Consider the following 19045-nt stretch of genomic DNA (forward strand, 5'->3'; position numbering starts at 1 on the left):
AGAGGGTGAGCCCGAGTTACCCTGGGTCAGTATCTGAGAGGGTGAGCCCAAGTTACCCTGGGTCAGTATCTGAGAGGGTGAGCCCGAGTTACTCTGGGTCAGTATCTGAGAGGGTGAGCCCGAGTTACCCTGGGTCAGTATCTGAGAGGGTGAGCCCGAGTTACCCTGGGTCAGTATCTGAGAGGGTGAGCCCGAGTTACCCTGGGTCAGTATCTGAGAGGGTGAGCCCGAGTTACCCTGGGTCAGTATCTGAGAGGGTGAGCCCGAGTTACCCTGGGTCAGTATCTGAGAGGGTGAGCCCGAGTTGAGCTGGGTCAGTATCTGAGAGGGTGAGCCCGAGTTACCCTGGGTCAGTATCTGAGAGGGTGAGCCCGAGTTACCCTGGGTCAGTATCTGAGAGGGTGAGCCCGAGTTGATCTGGGTCAGTATCTGAGAGGGTGAGCCCGAGTTACCCTGGGTCAGTATCTGAGAGGGTGAGCCCGAGTTACCCTGGGTCAGTATCTGAGAGGGTGAGCCCGAGTTACCCTGGGTCAGTATCTGAGAGGGTGAGCCCGAGTTACCCTGGGTCAGTATCTGAGAGGGTGAGCCCGAGTTACCCTGGGTCAGTATCTGAGAGGGTGAGCCCGAGTTGATCTGGGTCGGTATCTGAGAGGGTGAGCCCGAGTTACCCTGGGTCAGTCTCTGAGAGGGTGAGCCCGAGTTACCCTGGGTCAGTATCTGAGAGGGTGAGCCCGAGTTACCCTGGGTCAGTATCTGAGAGGGTGAGCCCATGTTACCCTGGGTCAGTATCTGAGAGGGTGAGCCCGAGTTACTCTGGGTCAGTATCTGAGAGGGTGAACCCGAGTTACCCTGGGTCAGTATCTGAGAGGGTGAGCCCGAGTTACCCTGGGTCAGTATCTGAGGGGGTGAGCCCGAGTTACCCTGGGTCAGTATCTGAGAGGGTGAGCCCGAGTTACCCTGGGTCAGTATCTGAGAGGGTGAGCCTGAGTTACCCTGGGTCAGTATCTGAGAGGGTGAGCCCGAGTTACCCTGGGTCAGTATCTGAGAGGGTGAGCCCGAGTTACCCTGGGTCAGTATCTTAGAGGGTGAGCCCGAGTTACCCTGGGTCAGTATCTGAGAGGGTGAGCCTGAGTTACCCTGGGTCAGTATCTGAGTGGGTGAGCCCGAGTTACCCTGGGTCAGTATCTGAGAGGGTGAGCCCGAGTTGATCTGGGTCAGTATCTGAGAGGGTGAGCCCGAGTTACCCTGGGTCAGTATCTGAGAGGGTGAGCCCGAGTTACCCTGGGTCACTATTCTATTCAACGTTGGGTTGCGCAGTTTAAAATAAGAAAAATACCAGATTTGCAGGACATCGACTTTTCTTGCTCCGAGCCATCAAAGGAAGCATTCAACAGGCTGCTGATCATTTTGATCTGCTCATTTGGGTAAAGCTCTATATCTTTAAAGGCTTGAGACTACTATGATTTAAAGGACAATGTGGTGTGATCTGGTTGTGCTTTGATTTTAATAGACATATAACCAACGGAATTTTGGCTAACACTGCGCACTGATACTGCAAGAGTGTTCGAATGGCTGGGAGTGGATAATGGGACAGAGAGAAGCTCAAAAAAAGGAAAATGAAAGAAAATATAACAAACCTGCTTTTAACGACACAGCTTATCACGACACAGCTTATAAGGACATGAAAAGGTTTGTGACAATTAAGGGAAAACATTAAAATGAGGGCAAATTCAACTGTAAATTTGAGATTTGCTGCTACTGTGTGTTTATTGACATCTGATGTGTTTGATACAAAGGGGATAAAGAAACACTGCTCGCTACTGTGATCATGCAGCTGGTATTGGGAGTGACTGAGGAACTGTTATGTGCCCAAGGAAAACAAAAGGACAGATGTTAAAATAATCTGCCTTTTCGGTCATGTGCTCTGAACACGTGAAACGTAGAACGTATCTTGGGATTGCTGGGATTACGTTTAAGATAAACGGCTGTGTATTATTGTTCCAGATAGTTTTGTGAGTCAGCTGTTTCACAGGTCCAGCACCCAAAGGAACTGGAGATTCCCACAAACCAGATGTGAAATATATGCAGGGGCAGGCTGGCTCCCCCAGAAAGCGATTCTTTGGGATTCTCATGGAAAAGGAGAGGGGCTCCGATAACACAGCGCTATGGAACCATTCAAGGGGTGGGTGAGGCACTCAGGAAACATCCTGATTTCCCACATGGTCAGTCTGCTCAAGAATATGTGTTTAAACTACCCTACTCCAAAGGCACATGCCCTCACTGGGTGCAGCAGCATGAATTCCCCTAACAGGCCGAGGTGATAGCTCCCACCAACTTGATGCCTTGACTTTATAGGATCAGACCTGACATGACCGCTATTCCGAGCTCACGCTGCAGGCATAGTTTGGAGGACGAATTCATGGATTGTATCCCAGTTAGTTTTCTAGAACAATATGTCGGGGAACCAACTAGGGAACAGGCTATTTTAGATCTAGTATTGTGTCATGAGACAGGATTAATTAGTAATCTTATAATAAAGGATCCTCTCGAGAAGAGCGATCATAATATGATAGAATTTCATATTGAGTTTGAGAGTGATGTAGTTAAATCCAAAACTAGGGTCTTAAATTTAAACAAGGCCAATTACGTAAGTATGAGGGGCAAGTTGGCTAAGGTAGATTGGGAAATTAGATTAAAAGATATGATAGTAGATAAGCAATGGCGAGCATTTAAAGACATAATTCATAATTCCCAACTAATATACATACCCTTGAGGAATAAAAACTCAATAAGAAAAGTGATCCAACCATGGCTAACTAGAGAAGTTAAGATTAGCTTAAAATGTGGCCAAAAAGAGTAGTAAGCCTGAGGATTGAGAGGGTTTTAGAAATCAGCAAAGGACAACCGAGAAATTGATAAAACAGGGAGAAAATTGAATATGAGAGTAAACTAGCAAGAAATATAAAAACAGATTATAAGAGCTTTGACAAGTGTATAAAAAGGAAGAGATTAGTGTAAGTAAATGTGGATCCCTTAGAGGCAGAGACAGGAAAAATTATAATGGGGAATAAGGAAATGGTAGAGACATTAAACAAATATTTTATATCTGTCTTCACAGTGGAAGACACAAAAAACATATCAGAACTAATGGGGAACCAAGGGTCTAATGAGAGTGAGGAACTTAAAGTGATTAAGATTAGTAAAGAAAAACACTGGAGAAATTAATGGGACTAAAAGCTGACAAATCCCCTGGACCTGATGGCCTACATCGGAGTGTTCGAAAAGAGGTGGCTGCAGAGATAGTGGATGCATTGGTTTTGATCTTCCAGAATTCCCTAAATTCTAGAAAGGTCCCTGTGGATTGGAAGGTGGCAAATGTAACCCCGCTATTCAAGAAAGGAGGGAGAGGGAAAACAGGGAACTACAGGGCAGTTAGCCTGACATCAGGAGTAGGGAAAATGCTAGAATCTATTATTAAGGATGTAGTAACAGGGCACTTAGAAAATCATAATATGATTAGGCAGAGTCAACACGGTTTTATGAAAGCGAAATCATGTTTGACAAATCTATTAGGGTTTTTTGATGGTGTAACTAGCAGGATAGATAAAGGGAAACCAGTGGGTGTAGTATATTTGGATTTTCAAAAGGCATTTGATAAAGTGCCACACAAGAGGTTGTTACACAAGATTAGGGCTCATGGAATTGGGGGTAATATATTAGCATGGATAGAGGATTGGTTAATGGACAGAAAACAGAGAGCAGGGATAAACGGATCATTCTCGGGTTGACAGATTGTAACTAATGGGATGCTGCAGGGATCAGTGCTTGGGCCTCAGCTAATTACAATATAAATTAATATCTTAGATGAATCCAAGTTTTCTGACGATACAAAGCTAGGTGGGAAAGTAAGTTGTGAGGAGGAAGCGAAGAGTCTGCAAAGAGATATAGACAGGTTAAGTGAATGGATAAGAAGGTGGCAGATGGAGTATAATGTGAGGAAATGTGAGGTTATTAACTTTGGTAGGATAAATAGAAAAACAGAATATTTTTTAAATGGTGAGAAACTATTAAATGTTGGTGTTCAGAGAGATTTGGCTGTTCTTGAACATGATGCACAGAATGTTAATATGCAGGTACAGCAAGCAATTAGGAAGGCAAATGGTATGTTGGCCCTTATTGCAAGGGGGTTGGAGTACAAGAGTAAGGAAAACTTGCTGCAATTGTACAGGGCTTTGGTGAGACCACACCTGGAGTACTGTGTATATATTTGATCTCCTTACCCCTTTGAGGATGTGCAACAGAGGTTCACTAGATTGATTCCTGGGATGAGAGGGTTGTCCTATGAAGAAAGATTGAGTCGAATGGGCCTATACTCTCTGGAGTTTAGAAGAATGAGAGGTGATCTCATTGAAACAAATAAGATTCTAAGAGGACTTGACAGGGTAGATGTTGAGAGGCTGTTTCCCCTGGCTGGAGAGTCTAGAACTAGAGGACATAGTCTCAGGATAAGGGGTTGGACATTTAGGACTGAGATGGGGAGGAACTTCTTCACTCAGAGGGTTGTGAATCTTTCTGATGTTCTTATGTTCCCTGCCAGACATACATGTTCATGAGGGGAAGGGAGGTTTCTCATTTATTTCATAGACTCCAACCAAGTGAGGGATGGTTCTCCCAAGTTTCTCCCTGACTCTCAAAAGCAATCAAGTAATATCGATCTATTATCTAACACATGGGTTATTCAATTCTGAGAGACACTTCCATTGTCCCAGCTGCCTATCTATTCCCTATGGTATTTCATTACTTGTTCCCAATAACCTTCAGACCTATTCTTAACCTGACATCGATCCAACTTATGCTTAGGGATTTAAAATCAACTGCTACTTAGGGCACGCGATTTTCTCTTAAATCACTCAGCGGCTGTGTTTTCACTGCCTGTGGGGGCTTAAAATTGGACTTGCGTGGAAATGGCCGTTAAGTCACATGAGCGTTCGCTCATTCCGCCAGTCTGTACTGGCGCGAGTCCCATGACAAATTCGGCACAGAGCCTAGTATGCATTTAGCCGATGAGCTGCGGATGCCGATCAAGCGCCCCAGTGCTGCTCGCCGGTTTGGCGGTCATCATTTTGGGCCATCTGTAAATGTGAAATACTTACCTCTTCTTCGGCGGCCAGTAGCGGTCCCTTTAAGGACCGCAGGTTAAGCTGTCATAGAACTGACGCATGCACCATTCGGTTTCTGCCCGACTTGGCATCGAGGTCCTGAGGCAGGATTTAGGCCTCTGATTAACCTAACACTGGTTTTAGTCCTAATGCTGGTTTTGGGCGGGCACCCTGGGCATTCAGAAGTTGGGATCTGGCAGCCGGGGTGGGGGTGGGGTTAGGAATGGCCGCAGAATACCGACACCCAAAATTTGTGCTCAGGCATCAGGTGCGAGGCAAACCAATTTCTACCGCTGGGACTCGGGCAGAGAATGATGTTACACACGGTAAGTATGGACATTCATGGGATGTGTCACGGAACCTCACACCATGTCAAAGACCCCAATCTTTGGCCTGCTTTACCACACTGTCTGCATTCAAAGTGCTTGTTTAAACGCTGCCCTAATTAAACGCAGTCCTAATTAAACAACAGGCAAGTTGGAAAATACAGTGAAATAAAACAGATTTCAGCCTATAATGAGCCTGGATGGATCAACACTTCAATAATTATATTTGCAAAAAAAATCACCAATGATGTCATTATATAATAGATCATTAGTACAGATCTGAAGTTTAGCGCAGACTGCTGTCCAATTTCATACATTTGCATAAATTATCCTGTAACACCAGGATTAAATGACTTAATGAGCTTATTGTTTCAGCTCTAAATTAATGTTCAGGTTCTAACTGAGAGTCCCAGAATATTAATCAGCGGCTTGATACAGCACCAAGTTTAGAGTTGTACAATCCTATCAAATACAGTCTGTACCTGTACCCACTGGGAGGGTCATCTCTTGGTGACTGAGGTAGCTCGGGTCAGCTGGTCCACCACTTGTGTGGACTCTCACTTGATGCTGGTGGAACATAGGAACAGGAGGAGGCCATTTAGCCCAACCAGCCTGTTCCACCATTCAGTGAGATCATGGCTGATCTGTGACCTAACTCCCTTATGCCCGCATTAGACCCATATCCCTTAATACCTTGGTAAACAAAAATCTATCCATCTCAGATTTAAAATTAACAATTGAGTTAGCCTCAACTGCCATTTGCGGAAGAGAGTTCCAAACTTCTACCACCCTTTGCGTGTAAAAGTGTTTCCTAACTTCTCTCCTGAAAGTCCTGGCTCTAATTTTTAGGCTATGTCCCCTGGTCCTAGACTCCCCAACCAGCGGAAATAGTTTCTCTCTATCTACCCTATCAGTTCCCCTTAATATCTTGAAAACTTCGATCAAATCACCCCTTAACCTTCTAAATTCCAGGAGATACAACACTAGTTTGTGTAATCTCTCTTCGTAATTTAACCCTTGGAGTCCAGGTATCATTCTCGTAAATCTACGCTGCACTCCCTCCAAGGCCAGTAAATCATTCCTAAGGTGCGGTGCCCAGAACTGAACACAGTGCTCCAGGTGTGGTCCAACCAGGGCTTTGTGTAGCTGTGGCATAACTTCTACCCCCTTGTATTCCAGTCCTCTCGATATAAAGGCCAGCATTCCATTAGCCTTTTTGATTATTTTCTGTACCTGTCCATGACATTTTAATGATCTATATACGTGGGCCCCTAAGTCTCTTTGGACCTCCACTGTTTCGAAATTTTCACCGTTTATAAAGTACTCTGATCTATCCTTTTTAGGTCCAAAGTGGATGACCTCACACTTGCCTACACCAAAATCCATTTACCACAGTTTTGCCCATTCACTTAATCTATTAATATCTCTCTGTAATCTTATGCTTCCATCTACACTGCTTACAATGCTGCCTATCTTTGTGTCATCGGCAAACTCGGATACGTGGCTCTCTATCCCGTTATCTACGTCATTAATAAATACAGTGAATAGTTGAGGCCCCAGCCCAGATTCCTGTGGGACACCACTAGTCACACCCTGCCAATTTGACTCCTGCTGCTCAGCTAATTTCCGAACCAGGTCAATAATTTGCCCTCAATTCCATGAGCTTCAACTTTAGCTAACAGCCTCTTATGAGGGACTTTATCAAATGCCTTCTGGAAGTCCATGTAAACAACATCCATAGATATTCCTCTGTCCACTACTTTAGTCACCTCTTCAAAAAGTTCAGTCAGGTTCATCAGGTATGACCTACCTTTTACAAATCCATGCTGGCTCTCTCTGATCAGCTGAAAATTTTCAAGGTGTTCAGTCATTCTATCCTAAATTATAGACTCTAGTAATTTCCTGACAACAGGGGGTTGATTTTCCAATGATGGCGGGTTGGCAGCAGGTTGTGGGGGAGGGCGGTGAAGGTGCGTGTGGCAAACCCGCATAAACAAAACTCACCGTTTACGACACGATCGCATGGTGACTGCTGATGATTAATGTCCTCTCCGGGTTTGGCGCCCAGCAGCCAGCCTGATTGACAGGAGCTGCAACCCGGGGGGGGCGAGAAAGAGAGAGAGAGCGAGACGTCATCGAGTGCTCGGGGAAGAGGGGAAGATCGGGGGGGGAGAGGGGAAGATCAGGGTGGGAGAGGGGAAGGTCGGGGTGGAGAGGGGACGATCAGGGAGGAGGGGGGAGAGGGTGACATCGGGGGCGTGAAGAGGGGACATCGGAGAGGGAGATATTGGACATCGGAGCAGGGTGGAAAGGTAGGTTGATTTTGTGTTTTTACTTCCTTCTATGGTTTTTTATTTACTTTACTTTGTTTCTTTTTCCCTGATCCGGCCCAGGTGTGAATCAGAAGCGGTGGGCAAGCCGCCGAGGTAAATTAAAAATCTTTACAATCACTTAATCTGTCACAAGCAAAGTGCCTTAATTACCTCAATGAGGTACATTTGACTCTTTAACTGTCATCTTCCGGTTTCAGGTCACCCGCGCACACACAAGTCCATCCTTGGGAAACTCGGAAGTCGTCAGGTTGGAGCCGGCTTCCAAACCCGAATGGGATTTCTGAGATTTTCAGATCTTCCTCCCCTCACCCCTTTCACACCCGCAATTTTCCGCTAAAATTGAGCCCCAGATGTTAGGCTAACTGGTCTATAATTCCCTGGTTTCTCTCTCTCACCTTTCTTAAATAGCGGAGTGATGTGCAATTTTCCAGTCTGAAGGAACGGTTCCTGAATCAAGAGAACTTTGGAAGATTATAGTTAGGGCTTCTGCACTGTTCTCACCTAATTCCTTTAAAACCCTGGGATAGAAACCGTCTGGTCCTGGGGATTTGTCACTCTTTAGTGCCATTATTTTCTTCATTATTGTTAATTTGCTTACTTTAATTATAATGAATCCCCGTCCCTGATTCAAAATTTGTTTCCTTGGGGAGTCCGGCATGCTATCCTTTTCCTTTACTGGAAATACTGCCGCAAAGTAATTATTTAACATGTCCACCGTTTCCTTATTTTCATTTACACTATCACCATTATCAGTTTTTAAGGGGCCCACATTGCTCTTGACCACCCTCTTTTCCTTATATAATTGTAATAATTTTAGTGTTGATTTTGATTTTGATTTTGATATCCCTTGCAAGTTTCTTTTCATACTCCCATTTTGCATCTCTTACTGTCTGTTTTGTCATCATTTGCTGTTCTTTGTATCTCTCCCAATCATCAGGATCTGTGCTATTTTTTGCATTTTCGTATGATTCTTTTAATTTTATTTTGTCCCTTACCTCTTTTGTCGTCCATGGCTGTTGTTTTTGGAAGGAGAGCTCTTAACCCTTAGGAGTATAAACTGGTTCTGTATCACGTTAAATTCTTTTTTGAACACCTCCCACTGATCTTCTGTCATTTTCCTCATTAATAGATTTACCCAGTTTACTGTGGACAGTCTCTGTCTCTTCCCATTGAAGTCGGCCTTACCTAAATTTAGAATCTTATAGCTGATAAGGGTTTCGCTTTTGCAAACACAATGTTAAACTCGATCATATTATGATTGCTATTAGATAAATATTCACGCACCGTTAGGCTGTTAACTAAATCTGGCTCATTACTCATTATTAAATCTAACATGGCCTGCCCCCATGTTGGTTCTAGGACATATTGTTGCAGAAAGCAGTCCTCAACATACTCAAGAAATTCACTACCTTTCTGACATGAGCTCGTCTGCTCATCCCAATCAGTATGAAAGTTAAAATCCCCCATTAAAACCACTCTGCCTTTGCTACATGCTTGTCTAATCTCTGCATTTATACATTCTGCCACTTCACAGCTGCTACCAGGGGGCCTATACACAACTCCCACTACAGTCTTAAATCCTTTTCTATTTCTTAATGCTACCCATAAAGTTTCCACTGCTTGCATACCTCTCGTTTAATCCTCTCATATCATTGAAGTAATTTAATCCTTAACCACTAAGGCGACTCCTCTCCCTCTACCAGTTTCCCCATCCTTCCTGTAGACCTTATAACCTGGAATATTCAGTTCCCAGTCCTGACCTCTTTGCAGCCATGTCTCAGTAATGGCGACCATGACATACCCTCTAAGTTGAATTTGCGCCTGCAATTCATTCAATTTGTTCCTTAAACTCCGTGCGTTTGTATAAAGAATACTTATTTGGGCTACACACCCTAACCTGTCCTTCTGCTCTAATGTTGTTTTTCTCACATATTTCTTATTTCTCTCTCCTGATTTAATTACTTTACATCTTTTAGTTTTCCCTTTACCTGTAGTGCCTAAAGCATAATTTCTGACCATCACTCTACTCTCTTCCTTTTTGTTTGTTTTAGAATTATTATTTATATTACCTTTTCCACCTGAGCCCTCCTCTCCCATTTACTAGTTTAAAGTCCCAGTGACTGCCCTATCTATCCTATCCGCTAGGACCTTGGTCCCAGCCCGTTTCAGATGGAATCATAGAAAGTTTACGGCACTGAAGGAGGCCATTCAGCCCATCATGTCCACGCCGGCCGAAAATGAGCCACCCAGCCTAATCCCACTTTCCAGCACTTGGTCCTTTGCCTCGTAGGTCACGCACTTCAGGTGCACATCCAGTGGAGCTCGTCCCAATGGTACAGTGTCTTCCTGTCCCAGTACTGGGGCCAGTGTCCCATGAACTGGAACCCCTCTCTCTCACACCACTCCTTCAGCCACGTGTTCACCTCCCTAATCTGCGCCAATTTGCATGTGGCTCGGGTAATAATCCAAAGATTATAACCCTTGAGGTCCTGTTTTTCAAATTTAGCTCCTAGCTCCTAGTACTCTCTGAACAGGATCTCTTGCCTACTCATTCCTATGTTATTGGTCTCAACGTGGACCACAATGACTGGACCCTCCCCCTCCCTCTCCAATGTCCTTTCAAGCTGGTTCGAGATGTCCCTCACCCTCACACCAGGTAGGCAACACACCATGTGGGACTCTCGAACCAGCTTACAAAGGATGCTATCTGTCCTCCTAATTACCACATCATGCTTCTCCTCCTCCTCCTCCTCCCCTTGGACAGCCTCCTGCTCCAGCATTCTGGCTGTCCTTCTGACAGTCTTTATCCTTATCCTCACAGATAGCAAGTGCATTGTACCTGTTGGATAGGATCAGTTTCCGTGAATCCTCGTTCTCTATCTCACCTGGGTTCCCCTTACTCTGTACACTATCGGTCACACCAACCCCATTCTGATCCTGTACATCTCTATGAAGTGTGACCGAGATCTGGAGCAAACTGTCCAGATACTCCTCCCCCTCTCTTATGTGTCGGAGTGTCTCCAACTCGCACTCCAGCTCAATGACTCTGAGCCGGAGAGATTCAAGGCAGAGACATCTACTGCAGATGTGTTCGTTCGGGACATTCTCGCTGTCCACAAACTCCCACATACTGCAGTCCAGACACACAACCTGCTCTGCCATATCTTAATCTATATTTATTGATAGATGATTACTTTTTAGTCTGTTTTGGGGTATTTTTGCTTTTTTTTCCCACGCAATCTTCCACTTTACAAACACACCAAACAGGTGCCTCTGGAATACGTTGCTGGCTGGTGTGGTGTGTGCTGACTCTCTGCATACCTTCAAGTGGGAGCTGGCCTGGTTCTTGACTGGGGCAGAAGTCGCATCATATGGAAGGTAAGTAATCTTCTTTATCTTTATTGATAATACTTGGTCCATGTGATCTCCAGGGCTGGTTTCGATCACTCGAGGGGGTCGGAGTGGAATTTTCCAGGGTATATTTTCCCTTATTGGCCCTGGGTTTTTTTCTCTGGCTTTTCAACCTCTCCCAGGAGATTACATGGCTGCAGGGAGGAAGTGTCTCGTCACGAAGCTCCAGCATTCATGAGTGTGGGCAGGCTTGATGGACCAGCTGGTCTTTTCCTGCCCATCAATTTTGTATGTTCGTATGCTTTCAGCATTCGCAAGTAACATGAGGAGCAGCCCAATGGCCAGGCTACATTGCCCCTGGTGCGAGAGGATGCAGAGCGTTTAAGTATTATGAGGAGCCAGAGTGAGTTTGTGACAGGATGTGCAACAATTCTGTGGGGCAAAGGAGGCCTTTTCCTTTAGCAGCCACCAGGTTGCAGCTCCAAATAGTTGGGGAGGGGAGTAAGATGGAGGGATAGTATTTTGCAGGCTACTTTGCTAATGTTGCACCATGCGGTGGTCTCAATGTTTTATCCACGCATAGTATCACAGAATCATAGAATGGTTACAGCACAGAAGGAGGCCCTTTGGCCCATCGAGCCCGTGCTGGCTCTCTGCAAGAGCAATCCAGCTAGTCCCACTCCCTCACCCTTTCTCCGTAGCCCTGCAAATTTTTTCCCTTCAAGTACTGATCCAATTCCCTTTTGAAAGCTACGATTGAATCTACCTCCACCACCCTTTCAGGCAGTGCATTCCAGATCATATCCAGATCGCTGCGTAAAAAAGTTTTTCCTCATGTCTCCTTTGGTTCTTTTGCCAATCACCTTAAATCTGTGTCCTCTGGTTTTCGACCCTTCCGCCAATGGGAACATTTCTCTCTATCTACTCTGTCTAGACCCCTCATGATTTTGGACACTTCTTTCAAATCTCCTCTCAATCTTCTCTGCTCTAAGGAGAACAACCCCAGCTTCTCCAGTCTATCCACATAACTGAAGTCCTTCATCCCTGGAATCATTCTAGTAAATCTTTTCTGCACCCTCTCTAAGGCCTTCACATCTTTCCTAAAGTATGGTGCCCAAAATTGGACACAATACTCCAGTTGTTGCCAAACCAGTGTTTTATAAAGGTTCATCATAACCTCCTTGCTTTTGTACTCTATGCCTCTATTTATAAAGCCCAGAATCCCGTATGCTTTTTTAACCGCTTTCTCAACCTGCCCTGCCACCTTCAATGACCTGTGTACATATTTCCCCAGGTCTCTCTGTTCCTGCACCCCCTTTAGAATTGTACCCTTTAGTTTATATTGCCTCTCCTCGCTCTTCCTGCCAAAATGTATCACTTTGCACTTCTCTGCGTTAAATTTCATCTGCCATGTGTCCGTCCATTCCACCAGCCTGTCTATATCCTCTTGAAGTCTATCACTATCCTCCTCACTGTTCACTATACTTCCAAGTTTTGTGTCATCAGCAAATTTTGAAATTGTGCCCTGTGCACCCAAGTCCAAGTCATTAATATCAAGAAAAGCAGTGGTCCCAGCACTGACCCCTGGGGAACACCACTGTGCACCTCCCTTCAGTCTGAAAAACAACCGTTCACCACTACTTTCTGTTTCCTGTCCCTTAGCCAATTCTGTATCCATATTGCTACTGCCCCCTTTATTCCATGGGCCGCAATCTTGATGATAAGCCTACCGTGTAGCACTTTATCAAACGCCTTTTGGAAGTCCATATCCATCAACTGCATTGCCCTCATCTATCCTCCCTGTTACCTCATCAAAAAACTCTATCAGGTTAGTTAAACATGATTTGCCTTTAACAAATCCGTGCTGGCTTTCCCTAATCAATCCACCCTTATCCAAGTGACTGTTAATTCTATCCCGGATTATCGTTTCTAAAATGTCAAAAGTGCAGGAAAAAGAGAAAGAAAGGCAATAACTTCAAGCTGTTTTTTTTCTCTCTCACAGAATTTAAGGCACCTTCTGGTCTGCGGACTTCCTTCACACCGCAATTAAACTCTGCTTGACCTCAGGCTGTGTTTACTTACAGCAATTAGATTTTGTGAACTTAAAAAGGGACAGGCCATTAAACACAGCTTCACCTTACCAACAAAATAATACTGTGTTACTTGGAATAACCTTCCTATTGTTATCGAACAGTGTATGATCTGCTTGCCATTTACTACACCACAGGAGTCCCTCCTGTTACACAGATGAGACAAAAATAGAAAATAGGCTTCTCTGTAGCTTAAAAAAAAATCCCATTATTAATTTGGGAGAGCATAATCATTTTGCAATAGGGATAATATTGATGAGCTCTAAATTGAAGATATTATGCAGCATCTTCATGCACTAATTCTAATCCCCCTGAAAGTGGGAATAAATAATTAGAGGCTGAATCACTCAGCAATGTGAGACACTAATCCCACTTTCTGCTCAGTCCCCACACACTTTAATACTCCTCGTTTTCAAGCTGTTTTAAGAGAATTGATGGACTCTACTAGAGATAAAATTATGCAAAAGTAGATTATTAGAAACAAACTTCACCTCACACTTCAAACGCGACAATCTTGGAAGGTACAAATGCAATATTCATCGAACATTAGGCAAATACAAGCAAACATACCCAATCTTCCACTTGTGCTCCCTTAAATTCGACCTCTGCTGCAATTGCCCTTTACATATAAACCTGGGCTAATTAGGTTAAACATGCCTTTTATTATCACCCCACCAAAACAGGGAATTGTATTTGAATTCTTATGACACAGGTTGTTATTCAATTTAATATGGGGAAAATCACAGGCTGGTGAGCACAGGTGCTGAATTTCTACCCCGTATTGTTGCTGGTGTGGCAAGTCCTTTAGAGAAGGAAACCTGCCCTCCTTACTTGGTCTGGCCAACATGTAACTCCAGTCCCACACCAAAGTGGTTGACTCTTAGCTGTCCGCCGAAGTGGCCGAGCAAGCCACTCAGTTATATCAAACATTGGGCAACTAGGGATGGATGGACAATAAACGCCAGCCTTGCTAGCGATGCCCACATCTCGAGAATGAATAATAATAAAAAGGTGAAAGTTTGCATTTGACAGTCAGCATTGTTTGTTTACTGTGCGAAAGTTTTGAGTGATTGGGGCTGTTTCATTCATGAGTAGGGCTGTGCATCTGATCAACGGAGAAAGGGTTTACTTTAGGAAAGGAAATCATGGAAGGACTGTACCATATTCAAGGAGAGGATCACAATCAGAAAAATCCCACATTTACACAGTATCCACATAAACAAGAGCTCTTTAGTATCAGTAAATCGTATTGCAGCATTGGAAGCAAAGAAGGCGAGCTGCCAATTTGAGTAAAATTTCCTTGATGTTTGGGTTATTGATTTTGAGTATAAACACATCCTCTCATCAACCAACCAGACTGATCTATTGGATATTTATAGGTGAGTTAGTTCATTATCTCTGGAAGGTGCTATAATTTGTACTACTTTTATTCAGATTATAATTTGTATGTCTGAACATGTAGGAAGCATAAAAAGAACGGTTAAGGGAAATATTATTTAACACCTGTGACTTTTGGTTTGCTGAGGCAATGGCTGTTTCCTTTGGGTCTGTTTGATTTTTATAGTATGATCAACTCAATGACGTCAGTTCAATGATAAATGCAAGTTCTTTTTAAACCATACTTGCCTGACTGCTTTGCATTATTAAGGTAGAAAGAGAGAGAGCAAGAAATCAGAGAGGAGTGCAGAATATCCACTGCAAGTGGCAAGATTCATACTGGAAAATCAAAAGGGCTGAATTCCCTTGCAATATTGGGTTTTAAAACACATTTTTCAATCAAATGCAACATTCAGAATTCTGCATTCACTCACATTCAGCTATGTGGGTTTGATATTTTTATTTGCAAATCATATCTACACTCCAAAATATATCAATATAACAACTTTTCAAAATAACTTCAACAACATTACGTACAATAGAAAAGAGTAACAATTCACCCAGTTTTTCACTGTCTGCTCTTGTACTTACAGAAGATTTGACACAGCAATCCTCACTCACGGGGAAGGTTAGTTACAGATGTATGTGACAGGAAATGTGTTCTTTTGAATACTGCTAATAATATAAAAAGCTGTAGGAGGTGAATTACATTATGCTAAATATAAAAAAAAGCTTACAGTTTTTGTGTTTTAGGTGTCAGTCAAAAGAATGAGGGTGTGGTCGTGTAATGGTTAAGTAACTGGACTAGTAATCCAGAGTTGCTTAAAAGCTGTTCATCTCTAACATCTTCCAGTTCTGATGCAAGCTCATCAACCTGAAACATTGAGGGAAAAAAATTGATTAGGGCCTATTATTGGGCGGGGGTAGCACGATCCACTATTACCCCCGCGCCCAATGGCCCCTGTGCAGGCAGGACGAGAATTTTGTCCAGGCTCTGTATTCACCTTCAAGCAGCATTCCGAATCAGTGTTGCCGCGAGGATTCAATACAATTCACACTTTCCACCAACAGGGGGAGCCCCAATCTCTTAAAGGCAGGCTGTCTCTTAAAAATCTCTTAAAGGTAGCCAGTACCTGTTATTTGCTGAAAATAACAGTCTACTGTCTGCACGGAGTCTGAACAAAGATCAGACATCACACATGTAAAACACAGATGCAGGTCCCTAACTGATGAGTTTTGTTGAAACATTGAATAAAAGTAGCGCACTACTAAATCCCACATTCTCCAATTTGCATGCCAGGCCTCACCAATCTTCTGATCTGAGTTTGTACCAGGCCTGCAAGAGAGCATGCACCAAGGTTCTCTGATGATGTACCAGAGGGCTTGATGCAAGAGGTGGACAGAAAGAGGGACATCCTATATCCGCAGTGGGGGGGGGGGCGGGTATGGTAGAGGCCCTCCAGATATATGGCCATAAAGGCAGTGGGAGGCAGCGGGGGACAAAGTCAATGCCAGGAGCACAGCATCATGAACATGGATGCAGTGCAGGAAGAAGTTCAATGCTTTGACGCGAGTGGTCTAGGTGAGTGAGGTCAACTGTCAAGTGGCGTCTCCTACCAACTGCACCACACACTACACCCCCCTCACCCACATACCAATAAACTCTTTCCATCAGTACTCAACTTTGCCAATCAGATGCTTCCTCTTACTGTTACACATTAGAACTGTTTCAAGCCGCCCACCCACAACTCACAGGCCACACTCATTGGCAGCTATTCAACCATAACAAGCACATCACCCAGTCACACATCCCACTTTCTTGCAGGAGAAGATAGCGCGTAACAGAAGGCAGCAAGTGGCAGTGGCATTCAGCCCCTCAAGCCTGTTCCGCCATTCAATGAGATCATGGTTGACCTGTGACCTAACTCCATATACCCACCTTAGCCCCATATCCCTTAATACCCTTGGTTCACAGAAATCTATCAGTCTCAGATTTAGAATTCGCAATTGAGCTAGTATCAACTGCCGTTCGCGGAAGAGCATTCCAAACATCTCCCACCCTTTGCGTGTAGAAACATTTCCTAACTTCACTCCTGCACGTCCTGGTTCTAAATGTTAGGCTATGCCCCCTAGTCCTAGTATTCAAGTATAGGAGACCTCCAAAAACAGTTACAAATGCATCAGCAGTCAGAAGCAGTAATCCAGCCACTAACCTGTAAATCCTGCATGGTCCCTTTAATTAGCGCTGATGGGGGTCCGCCAGGCACTCTAAGACACGTTCAGATGGTCGGGGTTAAGACTGTGCATTGAGTTGAGCGTTAGACACCATTTTGGGACTTATCACTTTAAATCAGCGTTGCACACTGATTGTATCAATTTTCTCCTTACTTTACATGCTTCTGGCGTTCTTTATTTGCACCTGCGCTAATACCTAGACCAAGATGGCGTCTGGCGCACGACATGCTGGAAACGTGAGTGCGCAGTCAAGATGCCATCTTGAATGTTCGAGAGGCCATGTAGAGCCAAAACAACGGGCGCTACACGGCCCAATTTAATGCCCATTAACTCTGTTTCTCTCTCCGCAGACGCTGCCTGACCTGCTGAGTGTTTCCAGCATCCTATGTTTTCATGTCAAATTTCCAGCATCGGCATTATTTTGCTTGTGTTCTACTAATCCAGAGGCCTGGACTAATAATCCAAGAACGTGAGTTCAAATCCCACCGTGGCAGTTTGAGAATCTGAATTCAATTTTTAAAAATATCTGGAAATAAAATGCCGTGATCAGTAAAAGTGACTATGAAGCTGTTGACTGTTGTAAAAACCCAACTGATTCACTAATGTCCTTTAGGGAAGGAAACCTGCCGTCCTTACCCGGTCTGGGCCTACATGTGACTCCAGTCCTACACCAACACGGTTGACTCTTAACTGCCCTCTGAAGTGACCTAGCAAGAAGGTAGCCCACCACCACCTCTTCATGGCATCTAGGCATGGGTTTTAAATGCTGGTGGCACCCACATCCTCAAAATGAATTTTAAAATAAATAATGTCTATATTTGAATGTAACATTACAAGTTGCAGAATTACACGTGCTTCTCATGATGGAGACGTGTTTATTTTGATCAGAATCTTATATTAACAACAGCACTGTCCCCATCGTGGAGAGATGTACCTGTCTGCGAAGATGTCTGGTCTTCTTGCACATATTATCAATGGCAGCGTTGATAGTGTCACTTCGTTCTTTATGTCCAGCCTAAAAAGAAAAGGAACAGCTTGGTTTTGTTTCACTAAAGCACCCAATTAAAAGGAGGCTTGGACCAAATAGACAGATTTTAAGAACATTACACTGACCTGGGGTTTTAGATAATATAATCTACTGTATCATTTCTACCAAAACAATGCTGTTAGAAAATATCAAAGTGAGTTTGCTGGTGCACACTGTGTTTGGGCTGTGAAGTATCAGGGGGATCAACTGTGAGAAGCATCGTTTAGAAAACACAGTCCGTTTAAGTAGCTCTCCCAATGGGTAAGATCCCAGTTACAAGTTCAAAGCCCACTCAGGGTTGGGTCAGTCCCTGACTTGCCAGTCTCACCCACACCTCCAGAACAAATAAAAAAAACAGCAGCGAACAAACACTTCATGCATTCATCTGAAATTTCTCTCTGCTCTATATTAACGGACATGTTAACCTATTTATTTTAAATGGGTTGATGCCTCTGTTGACAAAGCGGAGAGAGGAATTTCAAATAAATGTGTTATGGATTCAGTCCCTAGTGACCAATAGTGTAAATTCAGGGCCCAGAAGAACACTACCAGATGGACATTTGAGAAATATCTGCGAGTTAACACGAGTAGTGGAAAATGTATTAAAAGGTAGTTCACCAGATATAGCATCAGCACTGACTGACTATCATCTGTTGAAGGAAACATATTGACTCATTCATCACTCTGGAACCTACTGTAGCAGCAGCCTTTATCAAAGATGGTAGCCAATTCCAACTAAATCAAGGCCCACTCAAAAAGTACAGCGGGTAGGTGGGCTTTGGCTGGGAAGTCAACGGCAACATCAACAACCTGCATTTATGTCGCATCTCACAGAAATGTAATCAGAAAAAAAATGGTGAGACAAAGAAGGAGGGGTAACTAAAAGCTTGGTCAAATTGGTGGGTTTTATTGCAGGGGTGGAAAGGGGGCAGGGGGCAGAAAGGGGGCGGGAGAGGAAGGGGGGTGGAAAGAAGGCAGGACGTAGGTGCAGGAGTTCAGCAAAAGAATTCCAGCAGAAGGCACAGCCGCCAATGGTCAGGCAAGGGGCCGGGTGGGGGTGGCCGGGGTGGGTGTGCAAAAGGCCAGTCAGAGAAACGGAAAGTTCGGGGTGGGGGGGCGGAAAAGGGGAGTTGTAGGGCTGGAGGAG

General features: G+C 44.2%; 1 protein-coding gene across 1 annotated transcript in view; it reads right to left on the reverse strand.

Moving 5' to 3' along the window:
- The window catches only part of LOC137340214 (catenin alpha-3-like), a 1497032-nt gene that overhangs the window by 655277 nt on the left and 822710 nt on the right, over positions 1-19045 (reverse strand). Inside the window, exon 8 of the mRNA XM_068002618.1 lies at positions 17806-17886. Coding sequence (XP_067858719.1) covers positions 17806-17886 — 81 coding nt within the window. The remainder of the gene's footprint in view (positions 1-17805; positions 17887-19045) is intronic.

The sequence above is a fragment of the Heptranchias perlo genome, chromosome 21 (genome assembly GCF_035084215.1).
Source record: "Heptranchias perlo isolate sHepPer1 chromosome 21, sHepPer1.hap1, whole genome shotgun sequence".
In the NCBI taxonomy this organism is placed as follows: domain Eukaryota; kingdom Metazoa; phylum Chordata; class Chondrichthyes; order Hexanchiformes; family Hexanchidae; genus Heptranchias; species Heptranchias perlo.